This window comes from Physeter macrocephalus, chromosome 11 (assembly GCF_002837175.3).
Source record: "Physeter macrocephalus isolate SW-GA chromosome 11, ASM283717v5, whole genome shotgun sequence".
NCBI lineage: Eukaryota > Metazoa > Chordata > Mammalia > Artiodactyla > Physeteridae > Physeter > Physeter macrocephalus.
In genome coordinates this window covers 170,197,420-170,221,637 of record NC_041224.1, presented here as the reverse complement: position 1 = coordinate 170,221,637, position 24,218 = coordinate 170,197,420, and the positions used below count along the sequence as shown (strand labels likewise).

At 49.2% G+C, this 24,218-nt stretch overlaps 1 protein-coding gene across 2 annotated transcripts in view; it reads left to right on the top strand.

Annotated features, from left to right (window-relative positions):
* Positions 1-24,218, top strand: part of CCDC88C (coiled-coil domain containing 88C) — a 41,110-nt gene that overhangs the window by 733 nt on the left and 16,159 nt on the right. The window contains exons 2-4 of one of the 2 annotated variants that reach the window (XM_028496336.2): positions 232-332; positions 7,370-7,478; positions 11,508-13,613. In XM_028496336.2, the coding sequence (XP_028352137.1) occupies positions 232-332; positions 7,370-7,478; positions 11,508-11,582 (285 nt within the window). In that variant the 3' untranslated portion in view covers positions 11,583-13,613. Of the gene's footprint in view, positions 1-231; positions 333-7,369; positions 7,479-11,507; positions 13,614-24,218 lie in introns of those variants that run through there. The other variant, XM_028496335.2, reaches the window with a different exon arrangement.

Here is a 24,218-nt window from a genome sequence, read left to right as displayed (position 1 = left end):
CGCTCTGACACGCCGGAGAAAAGCGGCGAGGAAGTTTTCTTTCTGCTGTCTCGCGTCTGTTGCCTGGCGCGGGGAGGGGAGCGAGGCCCTGGAGAAGGGTGCTGTTGAAGGGTGGGTGGTCTTGGGCGACCCCCCCTCCTGCCCACAGGGGCTCTGCCCGCCTGGAGAGCTTTAGACTGTGCGCGTGGAGGTGACTTTTCCTGCCTTTCTCTCCGCTTCCCCTCCCCGCAGGTGAAAACTTTTGGCCCCTTCGGAAGCGGCAACCAGGACAACCTGACAATGTACATGGATTTAGCGGACGGCATCTTTTTGAACCAAATCATGTTGCAAATGTAAGTTATATTCGGGGAGGAAGGAAGGAGGGAATGATGCCTCAGCAAGTCGAAATTTAAGGTTGTAGAAATGGAATGTGAAGTTGCAGTGGAGGGTTCTTTGCACGTCGCGCCACTGGTATCTCAGCATTAACGTGTCTTTTCGTCGTTTGTGGGGTATGGAGAACTCCAGGACAGTGTGTTGGCAGCTTGTTTGATGAAAGGAATTTGAAATTGAGTGACTGTCATCCACATGGTGTAGATAGTGCAATTGACTTCGAACTCAGGGACTTCATTGTTGTTTGAGTAATGACACGAAAAAGACCCTTTCTTTTGGGGGGCAAGGAACTGTAACGGAGAGTGTCTGGTTACAGGAAGTGTCGGGTGGGACCGGAGCATCCGTGAGTGACTATAAAGTTTCATTCGAGGTCAGGACGCCTCTGTTTCTGAGCTCCCCTTCATCTTCCATTTTCAGTTGCCCCAGAGCAAGTACAGTTGGTTAAGTCCCTTCTCAGGAACTGGATTTAAAGTCACTCTGTTGGAAGAGTCTCAGGGAGCCAGAATACTGTGGTATTGTTTGTCTTGAAGCTTGAGGCTTAAACAGGGTCTTTGGTGGAAGTTACACTTGCTAGCATGTTGGTCTGACCACATCCTTTCCTGTTGCTGAATTCCGCAGAGCCTGTCTGATTGACAGCCTGCCACATGTAGGTGTTGGCTCCTGCCGCTGCATTCTGTTTTTAACTCAGGAACTACAGGGAACATATTGGCACTGAGTGTCAGTATGATTCACAGGCACTTGAAGCAAAATGAAACATCCTGATGTTCTCTGTGGATCAGGCCCTTATGCTCACCTACTCACCTGCCGCTAAGCAAGTTGTCATACTGGAGCACGAACCCGTTAGCTGATGAGAATCAGCTTCGTTTTTGGCCCACGTGGGAGGAGGAACAGTCAGCTTTGGCATATTCAGAAAGTGGTTTAAATACATCTACCTACAAAGATCTATTTTAAAAAATTTCCCGAGAACATTGCTTCTTTGGTTTAAGAAGTTACCTGATGTCGTGCTCTGGGAGAGACATCTCAGTCTTAATGTTGTTTTTTTTTTTAAGGCACTACCACTGTTACCAGTCTTGAGTTTGATTAGATTCTAAAGAGACAAATCTGTTGTCAGCTTTGGCAGCACGTCTCTGAGAACATTGATGAGAAGGAGTTTTCCTCGGGTTGTCTTGTGGCATATTCAAGTTCTGGCAACTCTTCCCCCCTCATCCTGTTAGACCCCGAAAATTGCTGGATTCCATGGGTACAGCAACCAGTGAAACTTAGAGCTGTCCTGTTTAATTTAAAAAAAAGCAGCAGTATCCCCCAGCCTTTTCATTCAGCTTTTACACCCAGGCAAGGGGAGAACAAAAGCCCTGGGACTGTTTCTCTTTCTTCCCTGACCTTTGGAATTCCTGAAGCGTTTACCACTTGCTTGTAAATCAGGAAAGCCTGTTGGACCATTCCTTTGAGAAATGCCAGCTCATCACTTGTTCACACTCAGCTCGCGGCTAAATTCAGTTTGAAGGGCTTCTCCCTTCCCCTTGACAGTTTTAACGTTATTTTCTCTTCTGTGCTTCACCAAGGTAATCGTGCTGGAAGTGGGAACTGATATGTTTGCAGCTCTTCAGGCCTCAAGCAGTGCTTCTGGGTCCTCTGGCCAGGGTTGGACACCGAGGAGGGGACAGTGGGGAAGATGGGTGGCTTTCCAGAAGGAGGAAATAAAGGAGGGAGAGGCGCGAGCAGCACGCAGTTTACTGACTGAGTGATCGGAATGACGCTGCTCCAGGTGATAGAAATCAGAGCATTGTTTGCTCTTGAAATTGGGGCGGGTTGACTGGAAAAGGGGCACAAGTGAACTTCTGAGGGTGCTAGAAATGTTCCACCCTCAGTATACTCCAGTATATTGACTGGAGTATATTTCATCCTTCAAAACTCATCAAGGTGTAGCTTAAGATATATGCATTTCACCCTAAATGTAAAAGTTACCTCGAGGGGACTTCCTGGGTGGTCCAGTGGTTAAGACTCTGTGCTTCTAATGTAGGGGGTGCAGATTCGATGCCTGGTCGGGGAACTAAGATCCCACATAAAAAATTACTTCAAAAAAAAAAAAAAAAGAAAGAATTTCAACCCTAGTGTTGAAAGCCTAGATAGCCAGCTTGGGTTCAAACCCTAGGTCTCTCTCAGGCATGCTTTGTGACGCTGGGCACATCACTCAACCTCTCAGTTTCCTCACCTGTAAAGTGGGAAGGAAAGTACCTTCCTTAAGAGATGGTTGTGAAGATTAAATGATGTTAGTAATTAGCATAGTGCCTGCCACTTAATAGGTATTGGCGTTGGTTATGTAGTTATGTATCCACCTTCTTAATCCACAAAGGATTTGGGGCACCCCCGAGAGTTCTTTTTTTTTTCTTTTCTGTCTACCTTTCTCCTACATTCCTAGTCTCCTAGATTACCGCACACTTCTTTATTTTATTTTATTTTTTTTTGCAGTACGCGGGCCTCTCACTGCTGTGGCCTCTCCCGTTGCGGAGCACAGGCTCCGGATGCGCAGGCCCAGCGGCCATAGCTCACGGGCCCAGCCGCTCTGCGGCACGTGGGATCTTCCCGGACCGGGGCACGAACCCGTGTCCCCTGCATCGGCAGGCGGACTCTCAACCACTGCGCCACCAGGGAAGCCCTACCGCACACTTCTTAGCCTTAGCTCTCTCCCAGCAAGATCTAGGGCAAAACTGGACCCTGGGACCCGTATCCTAGCCCCACATCTAACACTACTTAAGCCAAACCTGTTTTCACTTCTCCCAAGTGGAGACATGTTGGGCTAACTAGCAGGTAAGTGATAAGGCTGTTCTGCCTTATCTCCCATGCTAGTAGCCCCAACTGTGTTCAGTTCGCCTACTTTGATAAATTCTCTCCAAGTTGGTAGGACCTGAGAAAATTGCAGAGAGCAGCGTGCTAACCTGTTGCTGGAGTTCAGATAAGAGACGTGTTACCTAACACTTCAGAGCCATATGGAGGCTGGCTGGGGGTCACGTGACTGCACCTGGGCATTGTCTCTGGCAACTGAAGAAGGCTGCGGTAGTAGTCTCTGGGCCCTGGCCTCCTAGTGACATCAGTGCCTGGAAGCTGGAAAGCCCTGTGGGCTCGGCTTTCAGGGGAGGCCCAGGTCTAGGAGAATTCCTGAATGAAAGTGAGGCATTGAGTGGTGTGGATGGAGATGCTTGGGAAAACTTGCTGAATAGCTCCTCTGTAAATGCAGTTTCTCTGGGTACCTACTGGTAGTCAAGGGAAAAACTAGGTGTCTGATTCACTTTGGACACATTTTTCATGGTCTCATAGGAAAATTAAGAGCTTTGACTCTAGAATCAGGCAGACAAGTTCAAATCCTCTATCTGCCACTTACTAGTGCTCTTATCTTGGGTGAGTTACTTAAACTCTCTAAGCCTCAATCTCCTGATTTGTAATAAGGGGGATGGTATTTTATGGATTTGGGGAGGATTAAATAAGATTATGCATTATGCATGTATAGGAAATGCCCAACAAATGTCAATCATCATTATTGTTAGCGTGAAGCCCAGAGCTGGGTTTGTGTGTGTGTGCCCACGTGCGTGTGATGGTGTACATCTGTGCACGTGAGAGTGGACACCTGAATTGACTCAATGGCTGTTGAGTTCAGCTGAGAACTTAGGACTGGCTGGGGCTGAGAGCTTGTGCCTGGGCAAGGCCTGCGTTAAATAGGACACTGTTTGCTTTGTTCAGACTCCTTTCTAACCCCTTGTACTAGCTGCAAAATTACGGATAATATATTAGTTAATCAGAAGTTGGAAATAGCCTCAGACCAATGCGAGAGTTTCTTAGGCTTCTCAAAAGCATTTGAATGATCATTTTTTCCCGTAGTGTGCTGGAGGAGGAGTTATGTTCCCATTTTGCAGATGTACAAGCTGAGGATAAAGGGGCAGATACTGATTAGTTGAATGAGTTTGTGTTGGTGCTAGAGAGTTGGAGCAAAAAAGATTTTTACTCATGAACTTGAGTGATATTCTTTCATGGCTGCAGCATTTGACACTCTTCATGGGGCCTTTGAGTCTGTAAAAAATTACACACAAAAATTCACGTTTGTTGGAGGGAAGTCGGAACATACAGATGAGCAAAACAAACATTGCCTATAATTTTACCATGTCGAGGTAGCAGAATTAATATTTTGGTGTTTCCCAGTTGTTGTCTATGGTATATACGTATAATATACGTTCCTAATGTACTCTTATACAAATTTGGGCTCAGGCTACTGTTTAACACCTTTTTTATTAACGTATGATAGATTATCAACATCTCCATCATCTGTATCAAACATAGTTTCTCCATTCAGGGTTTTGTTTTTTTTTTTTGGATTCAGTTTTAAATTTAGGAAGTCTTTGGAATATGATGAAAAGTTGGGGGCCGGCCTTTTCACAAAGGAGGGAGGCAAGGTTGCTATAAATCTAAATTATAGTTCTCTTTAAAATTTTAGGGAGAGTTGATTTCTTTTTTTCAAGTTAGAAGTTTTTATCAGAAGGAAGCCCCAGGGGCCCACACTTTGGACTTGTATCTCTCCAAGTTCGGACAAGCTACCAGATGCTTTGTTGCACCCTTGTCTCTCTCCTGTCCTCTGACATCCTGATGTGGGGCTGTGTGGCTTTGCTTTCTAGGGCTGTCATACAAAGAAGATCCTTATTCTTAATGATGGCTTTCAGGGAAACAGTCTTGCAGTGGTTCTATGATATCCTCTTCCTGGGATCAAGAACCAGGTAGCATGTGTGCCATTGCGGACCCGGCCTCCCTAGAATGATAACCTTTTAGTGCTGGAAGGATCCTGTGGTCATCTTGCAGATGAGCAGAGTGGGGCCCAGAGAACTTGGGCCAGTCCTGGCCCCATTTCCAAACCAGAATCAGTAGCTCCTAACCCACTTCCTGCTGAGGGACAGGTCGGGGTTACACAGTGCTGGGCAGAGGGGATAGGCCTTCCTTCACCATAATTGACTTTTGTTTCAATTTGTTTCCTAATCTGTCTTTACCCTGAGAGCCTGAGTTAAAGGAGAGAGTGCTAATGATCATGATAATTAGTCTAATTATTCATATAGAAGCCCTTTCCTGACCCCCGTCACCTGACAGCCTCCCAGGCCCCGACCCTGGATCCTGGGTGTGTGTTGTGCCATTGCCCGTGCAGTGCATGTCCACGTGTTTGCCAAGGTCCTCCAGCTTCTGGCACTCCTCAGGGGGTCCCCGTCCAACTTAATGAAAGCTGGGACTACAATAACAACAAAACAGAAAAAGCCCTGCGTGTTCTCGAAGTTCTGCTATGTTAGGAAGCACGTTTGTTACTTTATGAAATTGCTGCCCATCTCTTAAGGTGTCTATAGTAAAGGGAAGAGAACTGCACCCTTAAGATAAATTACTTTGTCGCGCTAGGTGCACTTCTGTAGCTAAAATACCTTTGTGGTCTCAATTCTGAATGCCTCCTCTGCTGCTAAATTAATTTCCACTGAACTGTTAACCTTTATTTTCTCAGTAATGAATGGCTCCAGGAGAAACATGGAGCATGTAAATGGCTTGGCCAGATTCTAGTCCTGTGTGGGGACAGTAAGAAACGTTGTCCCAGGACAGTTGAAAAGAGGTCCTCTGGGTGTCCCAAGGAGCCCATGTGCCTGTTTTAGGAGATACAGGATGATTGAATAAAGTCCATGGCTGATTATTGCATGTGATTCATAAAGGGGTTTGCATATACACAATACAGTGTAGGGACTCATAGTGTGTATATCAATTATTTACTTAATAGTTGAATTTTAAACAGCTTGTGTTATTAAGAAATTGTGCTTATAGTGGCATTTGAAATAATTTCTATTTTTAGATTTTTTTCCTGTTTGTCAACTTTGTATAAATTATTGGCTTTGAATGAGCTAAATGGCATTGAAATTGATTTGCTTAACTCCCCAAATTCCCCTTCTTGTGCTCTCATCATCATCATCGAGGGGCCCGAGTGCCGAGGAAGGAGGAAGAGGCCTGTCTCTCCTCCATCACAGCAGCCCCTGGGAGGCTCAGCACCCTTAGCACAGGGCTCGGATGACAGAAGAAACTGTGAAGACAGCCCTCATTTGAATGAAACATCCTTTGTGGTGCCTTGGGACAGTCGAATGGCAGGGAGGGCTATGTTAGGAAAAGCTGTGTGGGGTACATGGGGAGAAGGAAGAGAAATCCATTCCATTGAGTCTGTTCTCTTCAAATAGGAAATATTTTTGACACTTGAGAATTTTTGAGAAATGTCCTGTATGTAGATGAGTGAAATTATAAATCACTTGATTTAGATTTCTAGTTTCATCACAAGCAGACCTGGCTCTTGCCTGAGACTGGAAAATAAATGACACTTTGGGGGTTTCCCACATGAATTATTTGTGTCTCTTCACATTTCTCGTAGGGTGTGTTGTACACCACATAGTAGCGCATACTCGTGGTGGTTTTTTTTAGATAGAATTGTGCCCCTGGAATGTAAATCACAGGCAAGAGCAATTCGGTGACATAGGCAGACCGGTGTGAAATGGAACATTAATGATTTTACTGGTTTATGAAGTCAGAAAGTGTACTATTTACCCCTTCTCCATCTTCTTGATATTTCTCGTATTTTGCTTTGGTCAGCTTTGAATCCTTTTTAATCTTGAAAAATACTTGGGCGTAGGTTATTGATGTTTACACAGTGCAACTTTTGGGTCTGCACTGACACTTGGTTGTTTATGGGTGCTCTGGGGCCAGAAATAACATTGCTTAAGGGCCGGTGGGGGGCTAGGTGCTTGCGGGGGGACAGGAGGTGATGTGGCTCCCCGGGGGTCCACAGCTTGGCAGTGGCAGAATTAGGACTTGACTTGGGCCACACTGTCACAGCTGCATAGTAACCTAGGCTTGGAGAGGACCGAATGCTCAGTAGCGGCTGGGGTAGGATGGCGTGTGACAAATGCTGGGAAGATGCAATTTTCCATTCTCATTTTTCTTCCCCTAGAGATCCCAGGCCAACAAATCAACGCATCAACAAACACGTCAACAATGATGTGAACCTTCGCATTCAGAACTTGACCATCTTGGTGAGAAACATTAAGACCTACTACCAGGTAAGGCGGGCGCCCCCGCGCCGCCCTCCCCGGGTTCTGTGCGTCCGGCAATACCGTCATTTGAACGGTTTCCCCACAGGAAGCCGAGAGGAAATGGTGGTCAGGCATCTGCTTGTTGAAACTTGGTGTGTTTGCACATGCATCCCTTTTTTTGGCATTGTGAGAAGGGTCAGAGGTGGGATTGCTTTACTTTGTCCAGGGAATGTTCTTTGAGCCGTGTGCAAAGCATCGTGCCTAGTGCTCTGAGGGCCCCAGAGACGAGCCTTGGTTCGCAGCCACGGCCCAAGCACACAGGCGAGTGGGGACTGGCTGGCACGGGCTCTGGGAGGGGCAACCCAACACGGTTATCACCCACAGCTCCGTGAGTCTGTACAGGAGTGATTCAAAGGGTTGAGGGAGAGAAGGGACCACAGAAGGGTTATGCTCAGGCCAAATATATAATCAGTGAGCGCCCAGCTGGCAGACAGGAGCACCGGGTTCACAGTATGGGGTGTCTGCTTGTGAAATGCTCCCCATATCTCATTAGCAGGTAGTCGGTGGGTCAGACAAGAGGGCCCAAAGGGGGAAGGGCTGTGAAAACCCCCATCCCAGCCTCGGGAAGGTTGGGTGAGAATCTTTGATGATGTTCATGATCTTTAGATGGCCGGCATTGATGGGAAACCGATTTAAACTTTGCACCTCAGAGCCCTGATTGTCAAACTTAGCAGTGAAACTTTTTCCCCCATATGATTTTCTTGAGTCCTCAGGTGAAGCCCTAGCAACTCTGATTGACTTGAGGGCTGGGGGACTCTAGCGCCCTCAGCTCAGCCCCTCTTTCTCCAGGGCATCTCTGTGGGTTCCCAGGACCCCAGGGAACACAGTTTGAGAATCACTGCTCAAGAACCAGTCCCTTCCAGATTCATACTGGGGTTTCCCTGAGCCCTCTGCCTCTGAGACCTCCCCTAGCACTCAGCTTCCTGGGCTGTAACTTAGTCTTGGTTCTGGGGCTTGAGAGCATCTTCAGAGTCATGAGGTCCCTGTCACCATGAGGAAGCCCTCCACCCAGCTGTGGCTTCCCTCTCTGCCCTCGTGCAGTGGTGCTGGTTCTGAGGTCGCTGGCCAGGCGGCCAGGTGGAGTTTGCACTGTGACGTTGGGCTGGGTGCTGGGTCCAGTTCCTGCAGAGGGCTGTGGTTGCTGCTGGATTTGAAAAAAGGAGGGAAAAGGAGGGAGTGGACAGTGTCTTGGGTTTTCTGAGATGATTATTTCCATTTTCCTCCCACTGGGGTTGGGGTACATGAGAGGGGGCTTGGGGTGCTGGGATGTTTTGCTTGTGTGGCCAATTCAGCAAGCCCCTTGTGCTCATTCCATGGCCCGTTGGTGGCACAGCACTGTGGACACTCCGAGCCGCCTTTGGGAGGCTTAGCACCAGTCCCGTGCTTTAGTATCAGATGCCAGCTGTGCTGAGGAGGGGTCCGGGGGTGAGGGAGAGCCCTGTGAGAACTGGATCTATAGGGGTGACGGGGGTTTGTTTCCTTGCTGAGGAGAGCCACTGTCAGGGCTGGGCATGCTGTCAGCAGGTGGGTCTCAGCTAGTGCTTCCCTCATGACAGCCATAGTCAGGGGAAACGGATGCTGCCAGTGAACTTGGGCCTGGGCATGGAGGGGGCTGCCTGGTGGCCATGGTGGTTGTTTAGCAGCTACTCGGGGCTTGATCTCTGGCTGCAGGCACCATTCATGGTAAGCAGTGCTTTCGATGCTGTGTGCTTAGTGCCAGGGGAAGCAGATGGTGCTAACAGTTGGAGACAAGACCCCTAATTCTGGACAGGTGAGTCTCCTGCCCCAGGTGTGGCTGGGAGGTGGTAACCCTCCCTGCAAGCACTGGAGTGGAGGTGAGGTTTCTGGCTCTGTACGCAGCATGGAACAGTCAGGTGCTTGCTGCAAGCTGTTCGGCCTGGCAGGTGCTGCCCTCTGGGCTTGGCGGCCCAGTAGGCCACATGGTAGTGGCACTCAGCAGCTCTGACAGTCCAGTCTGGGCCGGCCCAAGAGCTTGACACCCTCTACTTGGAGGTAATGTGCCCCTCTTAGGGCACTGTGCCGAGTTCCAGAAGATGGGAGACAGTCACAGGAAGGAAACGATCACTAGTCCATTCTCAGGGCCCAGAAAGACTTATGGGTAGAAAAGAGGACCCTGCGTCTTGTTCTGTTTCTGCACTGTTAGCTCTTTGAGGGCAGGGCTGGTGTGTGTCGGCAGCCTCAGCTCCAACCTGGAGCAAATGTTTGCTGAAAGCACTTGCTAAAGGCCATGAGCCGTCCCTGACCCTCAGCCAGCCCTGCTCCCTTGGAGGAAGCTGGCAGGACATTGCCCTTTGGGCTGACACAGCTTAGGTGTGGGCAGTGTTCTGTTGTGTATTTTTTCCTTCCAACTTATGATAAAATAAAGTTCTGGTTATGTAAGTAATATGTGCTCTTAATAAACAGCTTAGAAAACAAACAAGTAGCAAGAAGAAAAGAACCACTCATAACCCCACCACCCAGAGACAATCACTATTAACATTTCTTAGAGCTTCCTTCCAGTTTTTGCCTGAATAGTTTTTTGTTGTTGTTTTGTTTTTTGTATTTAACACCTTTATTGGAGTATAATTGCTTTACAATGGTGTGTTAGTTTCTGCTGTATAACAAAGTGAATCAGTTATACATATACATATGTTCCCGTATCTCCTCCCTCTTGAGTCTCCCTCCCTCCCTCCCACCCTCCCTATCCCACCCCTCTAGGTGGTCACAAAGCACCGAGCTGATCTCCCTGGGCTATGCGGCTGCTTCCCACTAGCTATTTTAAGTTTGGTAGTGTATATATGGCCATGTCACTCTCTCACTTCGTCCCAGCTTACCCTTCCCCCTCCCCCGTGTCCTTAGGTCCATTCTCTATGGTCTGTGTCTTTATTCCTGTCCTGCCCCTAGGTTCTTCATGACCATTTTTTTTTTCTAGATTCCATATCTATGTGTTAGCCTACGGTATTTGTTTTTCTCTTTCTGACTGACTTCACTCTGTATGACAGACGCCCGAATAGTTTTTGTTTGACACCGTTGTGGTCGGGCCATATATACACTTGCAGACCCTGCCTATTTTCCTTACCACCTGACAGTTGTAGCATAAACATACAGTAACAATAATTGGTTATTATTGTAAAGGGACATTCAAGGAAGTTTTCCAAAAGAAGTACTGCCCAGCATCCCCTTGTGAGAGAGACCCTGCAGGTTGTAAGGGCTTGGGGTGAAGTGAGACAAACGTGGTTCTTACTCTGGCTGGGGAGGGTGGGAGGTCACCCCTTCGGGAGGGGGACTTCCTCTTGCCGTGGCTTTTCAGTAGACACACCAAGGTCATGGAGTCCAGCCCCGGGTCTTCTTGGCAAAGCAGTGGTTTGGCCGCCCCCACGCTGTCCCCTTCTTTTCTGAGGCACGTGGGGCAGGGACCGTCAGCAGGGACAGGGGCCTCTCGGGAATAGCATGGGCTTCTTTCGCGAGGAAGCTCAAGCTTTGCCCCTGAAAAGCTGTGGAGACAGAAAAGGTCCTTGACATTTTTCTGGGGCAGAGGACAGGCAGTGGGTGAGAGCCCGCACGGCCAGGTTCAGTCTGACCACCAGGGTCTCAGGCCTCCCTCTGACCTGCCGCTCGGACTGTTCTGGGGTTGGCGCCTGGAACCGGCATTTTCAGAGGTTCCCCAGCTGTTTGAGTCTTAACTTCCTTCCGACGGGATGGGGAATCAGCAGGCTAGAGATAGAGAGGTGGTTCTCAAAGTGTGGTCCCCACACCAGCGTCAGCGTCGCCTGGGGACTTGTTAGAGATGCAGGCTGTCAGGCGCCTCCCCCAGAGCTGCTGTGGAGGCCAGCAGTCTGCATCCTAACAGGCCCTGCAGGAGATTCTGACGCACACTCGTGGGAACTAGTGGGTTAGAGCATTCCTAGTGACGTCTAGGAGGGGCACCTGCAGCCAGGTCTCCGGGGGCGGAGAGGGCTCAGTTCTCACCAGGTAACTCCTCTCCATCACATACAGTGGACACATCTCATCTGCCCCAGGACGGGAAGAGGAGAGGCTCTGAGGAGCGAGGCTGCAAAGACGAGAAGGTGACCGGAGTGAACAGGTGTCACTGAGGGAGCTGCTGGGAAGGGGCAGAGGAAGCCAGAGTTGGACAGGACCTTGGGAAGAGCTCCCAGCTCAGTCTGTGAATTTTAAGGAAGGAAAGGCTGATCAGGATGAGCATCCACAAACGGGACAGCCGCGGAGAGGCCTGGAGGAAAGAGGCGGGCCTGGACCAGAACAGCACGCTGCTTTGAGCCGCCTGGCTGGTTAGCGCTGAGCCCAGCATCACATGAGGCTTGGTTTTTTTTTTTGTTTGTTTTTTTAAATTGGTCCTTCAATTCACTTCTTTTTTTTTTTTTTAAGGTTTATTTTAATTTATTTATTTATTTTGGCTGTGCCGGATCTTCGTTGGGGCTTGCGGACCCTTTGTTGTGGCATGCAGGGATCTAGTTCCCCAACCAGGGATCGAACCCCGGCCCCCTGCATTGGGAGCGTGGAGTCTTACCCACTGGACCACCAGGGAAGTCCACATGAGGCTTGTTTTACTCACTCAACAGCCAAACTCTTTTCCATCTGAGTCCTTTTCAGTTAAAATTTGGATTTACAGAATGGTTCATTGTTTACATTCAGAGCCTTGAGTATGGACGTTGAATGCGTGTTCATTTGATCGTGGAATCAGTAGGAAAATAAGGCTGGCAGTATACGTAGAAATCCCCGGTGCAGCAGGTGGCTGATATATGTTTATCCTTGGGGGGTTGCTCATGGTGTCAACTGCTGTCCCCTGCCCTGGACACCTGTGATCTAGCTCCTTCTCACGGCACTTAGAGCCTAATTGTCATGTGAAGTTTCTGAGGTTTCTTTGGCTTTCTGCTGGTGGGAAGCACGTCACACAGCGGCCTGGACAAGTGCAGTGTGTGTTGGTGGAGATGTAAGTCTTCATTGTTGACTCACATGTGGATATCGATCCTGAAATTGGGACCCTCAGGTGCATGTAGGGACCCGCCTGCAGGACTGACTCTGAAATGGGAAATTGGCTGAGTTTCTCTGAGCATCTCCGCTCGCTGGCCAAGCACTGGGACAGGCAGCTTTCCTTCTGTGGGCCTCCTGAGTTCTCATGTGTCCGAAAAAGGGTGGGCCCTTGTGGTTCTGAAATTCCTCAGTCGCATAATGGCCAGAGACCACCAAGATTTAGAGTTTCAGGTGACCTCGAGGAAGCTCTGGAGTTCTGTATTACGAGTTCCTGGAACTCGGCTCTTCTGGTTTCTCACATGGTTGGAAGGCTAGAATGGACCGAGAATATTGTTCTTTATCTCAGAGTAGTTTCTTCTCAGTAGAAGAAACAGTTCAGGGTTGCCCTGTCTTCTATAATCTCTTTTTTCCTTCATTGCTTTGAAAAATTAAAAATAAAACAGTACACATGGTTATAATGAACACCTGTGTATCTGCTCAAAATAAATATGAACATATGTGAATATTTTTCATATTTGCTTCAGACCTCTCTTTCAAGAATCTTTTTTCTGATTGAAGTCCCCAGTGTGCCTCTACTGGATCCAGTTATCCTTCCCCCCACCTCCCTGGAGGGACTGCTGCGTATACGTATTGTTTTATGTCATCTCTTCAGATAAAACCTCCATATCCTGCCTGTACCTCTTGTCCACTTAGCCTTGCTTTTGCTTTTGAGATCTGTCAGCTTTCTGTGGCATTTGTATTAGATAACCATGGGCTGACTACTAAAAGTTAGAATTATCTTTAGGAATGTGCGCACTCAGTTTGAAAAAACGCAAGACTTGTCAAAAGTAAGAACGGAAGGAAATGTGTATTTGACGTTGTTGGTCGGAACAAAGTAAACTGTCTCATTCGTGTAGTCTCAGGGTTTTTAGGTAACGTGATGTCTCCTTAGGTGGGTGTGATGTGCTTTGCTTTGGTGGATAGAGACAGTGTTCAAGGGAAATTAGAGTCTGCTCAGGCCCTGTCTGCAGGTACCAGTGGCTTTTGCTTTGTGAGTAATACAGTGTATTGAATTTGTAGGGGGAGAAATTACGTTGTCCACTCTTTAAAGGTTAAAGAGTAAGGCTGTGAGATGGGTATTCTTGTTGTAGCTTATATCTATGTTTTGAGGAAATTAAAAGTAATGTTTTTGATTATAATTTCTTTTTAACTTTTTTTTTAACATCTTTATTGGAGTATAATTGCTTTACAATGGTGTGTTAGTTTCTGCTTTGTAATAAAGTGAATTAGTTATACATATGTCCCCATATCTCTTCCCTCTTGCAATGATTATAATATCTGATTGCAGATTGGGAAATATAAAGAAAATTAAATCTGCCCACTATCTCATCACCTAGGCATACCGTTGTTAACATTTTGGTATTTATGCTTCCTGACTTTGTGTCTGTTACTACATGTGTTTCAAGGTGTGGATTGTATGTAAATGGGGTGCATCGGGGGTGTCCTGGGAGAGCAAAACCTGCAAAACGTGGAGACATAAAGCAGCCTGCAGGCTGTCACCTCTGAGTGGCTAGAGCTTGGGGCTTCTCTGAGGCGTGGTGATGGTGAGGCTCGAAAGATACGGAGGTTCCAGAGGGCGGATGCCATGCTGATGAATTTGAACTTCATCCTGAAGGACTTGGGAGTCTTTATAGCATTTTTAAAGAAGAAAGTTTAAAACAGAAAACTCTTGACACCCGTATTGAAAATGGATTGGTTCCAGGAGAGAGTGGGGAGTCAGGGCACGTCGTGGCGGCCTGGACCAAAGCAGGCTCAGAGGAGAGAGGGGTATTGGCCACGCGGGGCCGTGGACGGCAGCTTGCTAGGTGCCCCACCCAGAGCGAACATCTGGGGGAGGATAAAGTGCTTTCTCAGGCCCGGGAGAGCTGAGCCCTGCAGCAGGGTGCTTGTCCCCCGGCTTCAGGGCAGGGCCCCATGGGGTTGAGTGGTAGTGGCTCCAGGCCAGCCCGACAGGGGCTGGAGGGGGGCTGCAGCAGGGTGGCGGCTTTCAGGGCCGCTTGAATTCTCTCTCTCCACACTAAGCAGAAGGCGTTTAGTCCTGACCTGTGACCCTCCCCGTCTTGCTGGCCAAGGATGGAGCGAGCAGACAGGGCTTCGGACACCTGGTTATGGGCCACTCAGTCCCACGCCTTTCCAGAGGCAGGTTTGTTTCTGCGAGATGTGAGACCAAGTGCCAGTTGGACTTGGTTTCTTTTTTTCTCTTTTCTGTTTTCAGAAGAAATGCTATGGAGGCGTACTGAATAGTAAGCAGGAACTTTGGGACCCAGCTCTGTGCCCCAGTCAGAGCGCTGAGAGGAGATAACTGGGTGCCTGCTGTAGGCCACGCACTATGCTAGGAGCTTTCAGCCCTGTCACGGTGAGGAAGAAACTGCTGTCCCTATTTTACAGATTAGGAAAGTGAGGCTCGTGGAGTAAGGTGCGGAAGCCCCAGGGAGCTGCACGTTTTCTTGGTCATCGGCTGCTTGGGGAAACGTGTAAAAATGAAGCTGTCTGTAGTCCTGTAGGGAGATGGCTTGCTGTGGGCAGACCAGCTGTTCTGTGAAGGTGGGCAAGGCCATTCAGGATATCTGCACCAGTGTGGGATGGGTCCTGAGCCCGAAGCCTCGTCTGGTGGGCCAGGCTGGGAGTGCTGCTTCCCCAGGGTCTCCTGCTTGGGCTCCCCCTTATTAACCAGATTTCACACCAGCCGGGAGCCCCAGAGGAAGGGGCTAGATTGCTTCAGGCGCCTCCTGAAACCATCACTTCCGGGGTTGGGCAGTGGGTGGGACGGAGGGAGCAGCTGGCCTCAGACTTCACCCTGCTGCACCCCCCAGAGCAGCAGGAAGCAGAGAATCGGGGCTAATTGCAGAGGGTGGGGAGGGCTGGAAGGTGGGTCTGATGTTATTAGCGGAGCCAGAATTTGACCAAGCCCGGAGACCCGGGGCGGGGGTGGGGGGGCGGGAGCTGGGGTGTGTGGGTGCGCGTGTGTGTGTGCGCGTGTGTGTGTGCGCGCGTGTGTGTGTGCGTGTGTGTGCGTGCACGCACAGCTGTTGACAGAATCTGGTCTCTCTGGGCTCCTCCTCCTGGCCTTGAGTCCAGACCTTGAATTTGCTGGGGGTTTCCCTGCTCTCTCTGAGCGGCCAGGCTCTCCTTTGCCTTGAAGGAAAGGAAGCAGCTTTCATTTGGAGTCTTCCCTTTGCGCCCGGGATGGCCCCTGAGGCCCCCGTGGGCTGCCACCTCTCTTTGGTCTGTTCTACACGGAGCTGAGCCCAAATGCGCAGTACATAGCTGGCCCGAAGACCTCCTCACGTTTACAGATCTGGACTTCCTCAGTGTTTTTGATACATGTTCTCTCGCCACGTGTTTACTTTTTTATCTTTTGCTCAACTGTTCTCTTAATCCATGGCCATTCGTTTAAAGTGTTAAGTTTTCGAGCCCTTCATGGAAGGTCTGTGCACCCAATTCCTTTTGTAACGAAAAGGAGGGAAATGGATTTCTCAAGTTTTTAAAAAGAAAAAGAGTCTCTCCCTTGCCTTGGGTTTTGGTGTTAAGTGCCAAGATCAGCGTGTTTGATATTATAACTGGTTTGTGAGAGGGACTCATGGGAGAACTTGCCTGGGCAGGCTTTGCCCTCCATAAAGCCGGCTGCGTGGCTCGCGTCCAGGGCTAATAACAGTTTCTCTTACTCAACTGTTCTTTGTGGAAAGGCAGTTTCTCTGCTACTTTGCCGTGGCATTCAGGGCCTTGGTCCTTTACAATATAACTTCAGTCTTATTTCTCTAGTAATGAGAATGACAAAGTAATGAGGATGAGGAAGCGCTTGTCTTAAGTTGGTGGGCTCAGCTGGGATTGTTGGAGAGGCCACAGCTTGTACCCCCAGTTCTGAGTTTGAAGTTTTGAGAGGAGGTGGAGGTTTCAGGAGGGTAAAGAGGCTGTCAGCTGAATGCTGCGAGGGTTCCATTGGCTTGGGATCGGGTTTCAGCAGGTTAGAGGAAGAGGGATGGTGCTCTAAATATGGGGCCACTCTCCTCGGGAAAAGGGGGTACAGTGTAACTTTGGGGAGGAGCCTTGCGTTGCCCCCCATAGCTGCCCACCCCCCTGGGCTGGCCCTGGCTTCGGCTCCAGCTCTGCAGGGAGAAGTCAGGTTTGCTTTCTCAGCTCGGGGTAGGCGCTTAGCCGCCGCCCAGTGGAAGAGGATGAGCTAGCTCTGTGGGTTCGCTTCTCCAGTGCCCTAGAAGGTCAGGAAGGTGAAGCCAGAGGAGGAAGAACAAGATGGAAGGGGAGAGGGCAGAAGTAAGGGCGAGTCGTTTAATTTTTTCAAGGGTCTAGAAACTTGTGTGTCACTGTTCCTAACCACATGACTTGGGGTGCATTGTTTGATTTCACCTCTAAAATATGGGTAACACCATATTACCAGTCGTGTGGGGCTCAGGTGAAATACTGCCTAGTTTCTGAGTCAGTGAAGAACAGTCATAACGCTGGCTCGTCCTCCCAGGCTGACTTTGCAGGGCTGCTCCCGTGCCTTCACGCTCTGCAGATGGAGGGGCCACGTCACTTGTGTAGGTGTAGGACCGGGGACACAGGAGATGCACACCAGGTACAAATAGGAAGAGAGGAGGAAAAGCAGCTGCAAGCTCCTTTGTCTGCAGAGGCAGAAGGTGGAGTCGTGGGCTCCGTTGAGTTCACCTCTCAGAGTTGTGGCCTTGGGTAATTTCATCTCTGAGTGTCTTTCTTGTCCGAAAAGTGGGGATACTAATAGTGCCTGCCTCAAGCATTGCAGCGAGGGTTAAGGAAGGGCCTTGGACAGGTTCATGCTGGCAGTACTAAGATGCCCACCAGTCTAGCAGAGGTGGGGGGTCGTTACAGAGACCCGCCACTCTGGGCTGTGCTTCCTTCGTTTGTTAGTGATCGGATTATGGAGGGGCCCTTCCAAAGGTTACTACTTGGATTAGTCCAATACGCATGCGCATACGTGCTTGACTCTTGCCCTACACATTTTTCTCCTATATGAATTTTTAATTGAAAGCATACTGTTTGCTTCCAGTGAACTGACTGTCTGAGGCACATTATCTCTTGGCAGCCTCATGAATGTCTCTCCCACCAGCAGTGACACGCCTTAAAAGTAGGTACCGCATCTCTGTGTCTGTTCGCCTCTTACTGCACCAGCATGGAAACATGCCTGCGATCAGTCAGCGTGTGCTAGTGACAAGATACAGGGCCACAGAAGCCGTGACTCAGTAGAGTAAGTAAGTCAGAGAATAACGTCATTGCATTCAGGGAACAAATTACTGGCCTGGGCCCAGGATCTATCTCCAGGCTAAAATAACCCTATAAAAGTCCTCGACTCCTTCCCCATTTCTAGACAGTTGAATTTTTGGAGCACAGGGCCCTCCTTTATTCATTCCCTGTCCCTTGAGTGCCTGGCACATGTCAGGGACTCAGGATCTGACTGTTAAGGGGGTCAAGGGGGGCAAACCAGGATGGAGATGCAGTGCAGTGGGGTGAGGGGGAGACTGGAGCCTTTGAATCCCACTCTTACAGGGGTCCCCCGCGGCTTTCACGCCAACCTGCAGGCTTTTCACGTGGTGTTTGCTTTGTTGATGGAGATGCCATATGTCAGGTACCCGGTAGGCTCAGTCCCTGGGGGGTGGAAGTTAAATTGATTGTTTTCAACTTTGTCTAGCCAGCTTGGCTCCCTTGAGCTTGCCAGTGTTTAGGCTTAATGACTTTGAAACTTTAAAAATAAATGCCTCCTTCTCCAAACACAGGAACCAAACAGGCGGTCCTCCTGTTCTTGGAACCAGTCAGAATAGTTGATTTCCCTTTACATTGTGGAATCATGGTTGCTTAAGATATCAGAAACTCTTAAAGCAGTTTTGGCATTTCTGTGCTAAGTTGGTCTTCTAAACACCTTCCTCCCCCCATTGTTCGGATGCGGATTTGTGACATTTAAATGTTACAGAGTAGAGCTTACAAAATTGGATTTTTCCAAGGTGAATGGACTGAGTCTCAGCTGTGGATGTCCCAAGCTTGAGATGCCAAAAGAAGAAATGGTGGTTTCTGATAACTCCAAGCTCTCCTTGAGCCACTTGAGACTGAAGCTTGTCCAGACTTTTAGAGGAAAGCAGAGGAGGACTGAGGTGTGGGTCGCCTGGGAGGATGGCTGCGCTCGGGTCTGTCCGGCTTCTCTTCTCCCCTGCCATTACCCTGGTTTCTTCCTTTGGGAGGGAAACTCCTCTCAGGCTGCCTTTACTTTGTCAGCCCCTCACCTGCGTCCCAAGGGAGCCTCAGGCCAGTGTCCTCCCCATCATTCTGGAAACAGCCGGCCGCTGAGTCTGTCACCCCTGCCCCCCTGCAGCCTGTCCAGGGGCTCCTCCTTCTCCCCTCGCCCACCAGATGCCACACACGGCGCTGTGACCTGGGGTGTCAGCCTGACCCCTCCAGGTCGTTTCCTCCTTTGTCCAGTGGGGATAACAACCAGACTCGAAGCCCTGGGTCGTGACCGTTCAGAGAGGGCGCCTGCGTGTGAGATGCCTTGGCTTGGTGCTGCTGTAGAGCTGGAGCTGGTGAGGGTGGACTGTGCTGGTTCCTGGGCTGCAGTGCTGTCTGTGCTGCCCCGTCCTCCGCACTCAGGCATCGTGCCTGGGCACTTCTCCCGCAGGAGCACCTTCCCTTTGTCTGCCTCTGTGAAGCCCACGCAGATGCTCTGACCCTGAGTTTAATTATTTTCATTATCACCGTCATCACACTTTTCGGCTCTCGTCTGCTTTCTCTGGGTCCTGCACAAGTTTGCAGGCTCCCTCAGGGCAGGGACTTTGGCGACCTTTGCTCTCCCAGGGTCTAGGAGCACAGTAAATGCCAGCTGATGGGCCGCCCTAATACCTGCTTCCATCCCGTGAACTGGGTCCAAAAGAAGCAGACGTGACTGGCCCAACTGTGCCCACCTGGGCCGAGGGTCCTCCCTGGGGCACATTCATGTGATGGGCTGGACTCTCAAATGTTCCTACTTTAATGCGTGGCCTGTACTGAAACTCTGGGTCTTTATTGACTCTGGGGTTCAAAAGTTGGGATAAATTGATTTCTAAAGGCAAAGCCACTTTGATAAGCCTTTTAATCTCGTGCTTTTCAAGCAGAAAGTAATTGGAAGTGGGACCAGTGAAGCCTTCCTCTGTTTTTTCCCTTTGCAAGTATTCTCCTCTGGTTCTGACCGAGGTTTCCTCCCTTGCTCTGGAAGGTCAAAGTCAGGACCTCAGAGCTCCGTGTCCATAACCATCCCCAGCTCCAAAGTTACTGGGTTTGGTTTGCGGGGGGGCATGGGGGGGCACATTTGGGAAGGGGTGATCCAGTGCCTAAGTTCATAGGTCATTTAAATTCCAGGATGTGTTTGAACTCCTCCTAGGTGCAGTCTCAGGAAGGGAGAGCTTGAGCCCCTGCAGATGGCCAGGTTGGTGGGAACAGGCAGAGCTGGAGCAGCTGTTGTGGTGGCTCAGCGGCTGCCACCCTGAGAGATCCCAGAGGTTTGGGAGCAGACAGATGGAGGTGGGGGGTGAGTTCGTCGTGTGGCTTTGAAATCCAAGTGTACGTTCAGCTGTGGTTGGAAACAGTTTAGAATGTGCGAGAAGAGCTAACTAGGCTTTATTCTAGAGTACACCAGAAATAAGAAAGGAAGAATACGGTATGCTCAGGAGGACTTGACTTTTGGTCTTTTAGGAGGCTGCTTGATTTGGAAGTCATCTTTGACTTTTAAAAATCAAGGAACTACACCCACTTTCATGGTGTTATTCACAGAAGCCAAAGGTGGAAGCAGCACAGGTGTCCATCTGTGGATGAATGGATTAAGAAAATGTGGTACATGCATACAATGGAATATTATTCAGCCTTAAAAAAGGAGATTCTGACACATGCCCCAACATAGATGAACCATGAGGACATTCTGCTGAGTGACATAAGCCAGTCACATAAAGACAAATACCGTAAGGCTCCAGTTATATGAGGTACTTATAGAGTAGTCAAATTGAGAGAGACAGAAAGTATAATGGTGGTTGCCAGGGGCTGGGGGAAAGGATGCTGGGAATGGGAAATTAAGTGTTTAATGGGCTGGAGTTGAGTTTTGCCAGAGGAAGGGAATTCTGAAGGTTGGTACAACAGTGTGAATGCACTGAACACTACTGAATTGTACACTTAAAATTGGTGAAGATGGTAAATGTTAATGTGTATTTTATGTGGTCTTTCTGTTATGTGTATTCTACCATAATTTTACCCAAAAAGGGACTGAACCCACACTTTTTCCTTCTGGAGGCCCTTGTTCTCTCCATTTTCTCATTCAGATAGGTGCACCTGTGATGCAGGCAAAGGAAGTATAATAGGATGTTTCCACTCCATTCTGTGGACTGGGGGATTTTCTGTGTTGTTTGGGGTTTTGTGTTTGTTTCTGACTTGTTCAGGCTCTGGGAATAGAATGAGACCAGCTGTTGGCTCTTTGCGTGTGGAGCCTGGAAGGTGGCTTCGGGGACACCTTTAGGACAGTGCGGTGGGTGTGACCGTGGGCTGTTACCTCCTAGGGTCCAGCAGTGTGGACTTGGAACAGCCAGTTAGAAAACCAAGAAGTTGGACTGGTGGGTGCTCCAGCCCAAGGTTTTACAGTCGGGGCTTAAGTTAACACTGATACAGCTGAGGTGCCAGCTGTGTCATCTCTGCATTTAGCATAGAGCATGAGACATGATTTGGGCATTGCACTGAATTAGATGGATCCCCACCCTCTCTAATATGGTAATGAGGTGGAGATGCTAGGCGCATGAACTGAGAGGAGGATAGAAGGTTTTTGTGGAACGTATGGCCATGTGCCAGATGCTGGTCTCAAGTATTTTCTGAAGGAATGAAGAGGGCATCCAATAAGAATGTCCGTGATGTTAATCATAGAGGGTGTGGAACCTCAGCCCCAGCTTTAAAAGTGGTGGGTCTCTCCCACTTAGTGGCTAAATGACCATACATGGCTAGCTGAGCATCACTCAGCATTTCTTTCCTTTCCATTTTTTTTTTAAAAAAACTTCTTTTTTGTTTGTTTTAAAGAAAAAACCTTTTCACTTGGAGTCAGCATGGGTTTTTTTCCACATTGAAGCACTTAGTCTTAAGTCTGGAGGGCCAAGATACTCCTGTTGGTGATGGGTAGTCCTAGGATATGAAGACTTCTTAGCAGTTCATGCCTAAATCAAACCGTGATTAAACTGTCAGAAACAGAAGCATCCCTTTCTTTTTTTTTATGCTCAATGAACTTCATTTATTATTTTTTTTTACTGAAGTATGGCTGATTTACAATGTTGTGTTAATTACTGCTGTATAGCATAGTGATTCAGTTGTACACACACACATATATACACTCGTTTTTTATATTCTAGTCCATTATGGTTTATCACAAGATACTGAATATGGTTCCTGGTGCTATACAGTAGAACCTTGTTGTTTATCCATTCCGTATATAATAGCTTACATCTGCTGACCCCGACCTCCCACTCCACCTCCCCCACTTGGCAACCACAAGTCTGTTCTCTGTCTGTGAGTCTGTTTCTCTTTCACAAATAGGTTCATTTGTGTCATATTTTAGATTCCACATGTAAGTGATATCATATGGTATTTGTCTTTCTCCTTCTGACTTACTTCACTTAGTATGATAATCTCTAGTCGCATCCATGTTGCTGAACATGGCGTCATTTCATTCTTTTTCATGGCTGAGTAGTATTCCGTTGCATACATGTACCACATCTTCTTTATGCATTCCTCTGTCAGTGGACATTTAGGTCGCTTCTTGGCTATTGTGAATAGTGCTGCTATGAACATAGGGGTGCATGTATCTTTCTGGATTAGAGTTTTGTCTGGATATACGGAAGCATCCCTTTCTTCTTGAGGTCTTTTGGGTCTAGGTCACTGATGTCAGCTTTGCACTTGGAATCACACGTGTCTGGAAGAGCAGTTGATGACTTGCCCCTGACGAAGCCGGGGAGGATGAGGAGGAAGGTGGTGGAAGAGGTCAGGGCGCACGGTGCCCGCTGTTCCCATTTTAGTGTCTGGACTTGGAGGGAGGGCTGATGGAGCCACTTCTTCTTTCTCCTCACTCACCCCTGCCTGGCCTGTAAAGGCCCCGCTCCATTAGCCGTTAGCTGCTGAGGCCTTAAAATGAACTAATTTGACCCTCGTCCAGGCAGAGGACGGGAGTGTTCCCTGCACGCTTGGTTTTCCTTGGATTTGGTGCTGGTCTGGCATCCAGACTAATATCCTGCCTTGGGCTGGTGAACAGTTACTGGGGGAGGGGTCATATTCCATCTGGGAATGAGCTTTCCCTGACCCTGTGAGGGAGACCTTGGCCCACTGTGCAGATTCAGGAACCTGGATGCTTTCTTGTCCATCTTGTATTTTTATCACATAAATGATAGTAATCAGAATAAAACTTTGCCTAAGAAGAGAGAAGGCAGATGTTCCCCACCATCCTGCCAACTCAGCACATTAAAGTGGTTCATAGTTCACTATGCTTTGGAGCCTGTGGCCGTTCCCTGGGAAGGGAATCTGCGGCTTTCATGGGGACAGCTGATGGCTATTAATACCCTGAGGAAGTCCTCTGTGCCAGCCGCAAAGGGGCGGGCTTAACGTCTTCCTCCCCAAGCATGCCTCTGGGCCACGGCCCACTGTGAGAACACATCTCTTTCTTTGGTTGAAATGTCACGTGTTGCGCTCCTTTTTTTAGTCATCTTCTGTGTTCCACAAGTGGCTGTCGGCTTTGCCATGTGCATCTTTTGTTTACAGATCTGTTTGCGAGCTTACTGTGAGCATCTGAGCTGAGCCTGAGCACAGACGCAGTCTCGGTCTGTTCTTCGAGGTTGCTGTAGCTTGTGTCACACAGGAAGGGCTGAGGCCCTCAGCCAGGATCTAGAGTCCCCGTGGCAGAGAGGACAGACCCCCTAGCCTGGGGCGTTTCCAGAGCAAGTGCCGCCTGGTACCTGCCCGGACTTCAGAGGGCAGGAGGCCTGGGTGTTAGAGGTAGCATCAGGAGCTGTGGAAAGCTGGGCTGAGGAGGCCCAGAGCTGCAAGGAGGGGGATTGGGTGGGGGTGCAGAGAATGGGGAGATGGGTTGTGGCCACATGGCGAGTTATTAGCAGAGCTGGAAGCCAGTTCCCACGTGACATGACAGAAATCTGGTCATAGTTGGCTGGGGCTCATTACCACCCATCCTCTCTTTTTCTTGCTGGCCAGGGGCACAGGCGGGACATCCCTGGGCTTCATAAATGTTCCTCTGCGTTGTTAAGGCTCAGGTGACTCTAATGGAGGGTTCTGAATGAGTCCCGATGGCGTGTGGCTGGTGGAATGTTAAAGCCGGAAGTGGCCATGGGTGTTTCTGGCCCTGCCGGCCGCATAGCAGGATGCCGGGGAGCTGCTTCCACACAGTGTGGAAGCCCCCTCCCCAGAGGATGAGAGATTCTGATGTAACTGGTCGTTGGGCTTGGGTATCAGTATCGTTTAAAAGCTCGCTTAGGGGCTTCGCTGGTGGCGCAGTGGTTGCGCGTCTGCCTGCCGATGCAGGGGAACCAGGTTCGCGCCCCGGTCTGGGAGGATCCCACATGCCGCGGAGCGGCTGGGCCCGTGAGCCATGGCCGCTGAGCCTGCGCGTCCGGAGCCTGTGCTCCGCAACGGGAGAGGCCATGACAGAGG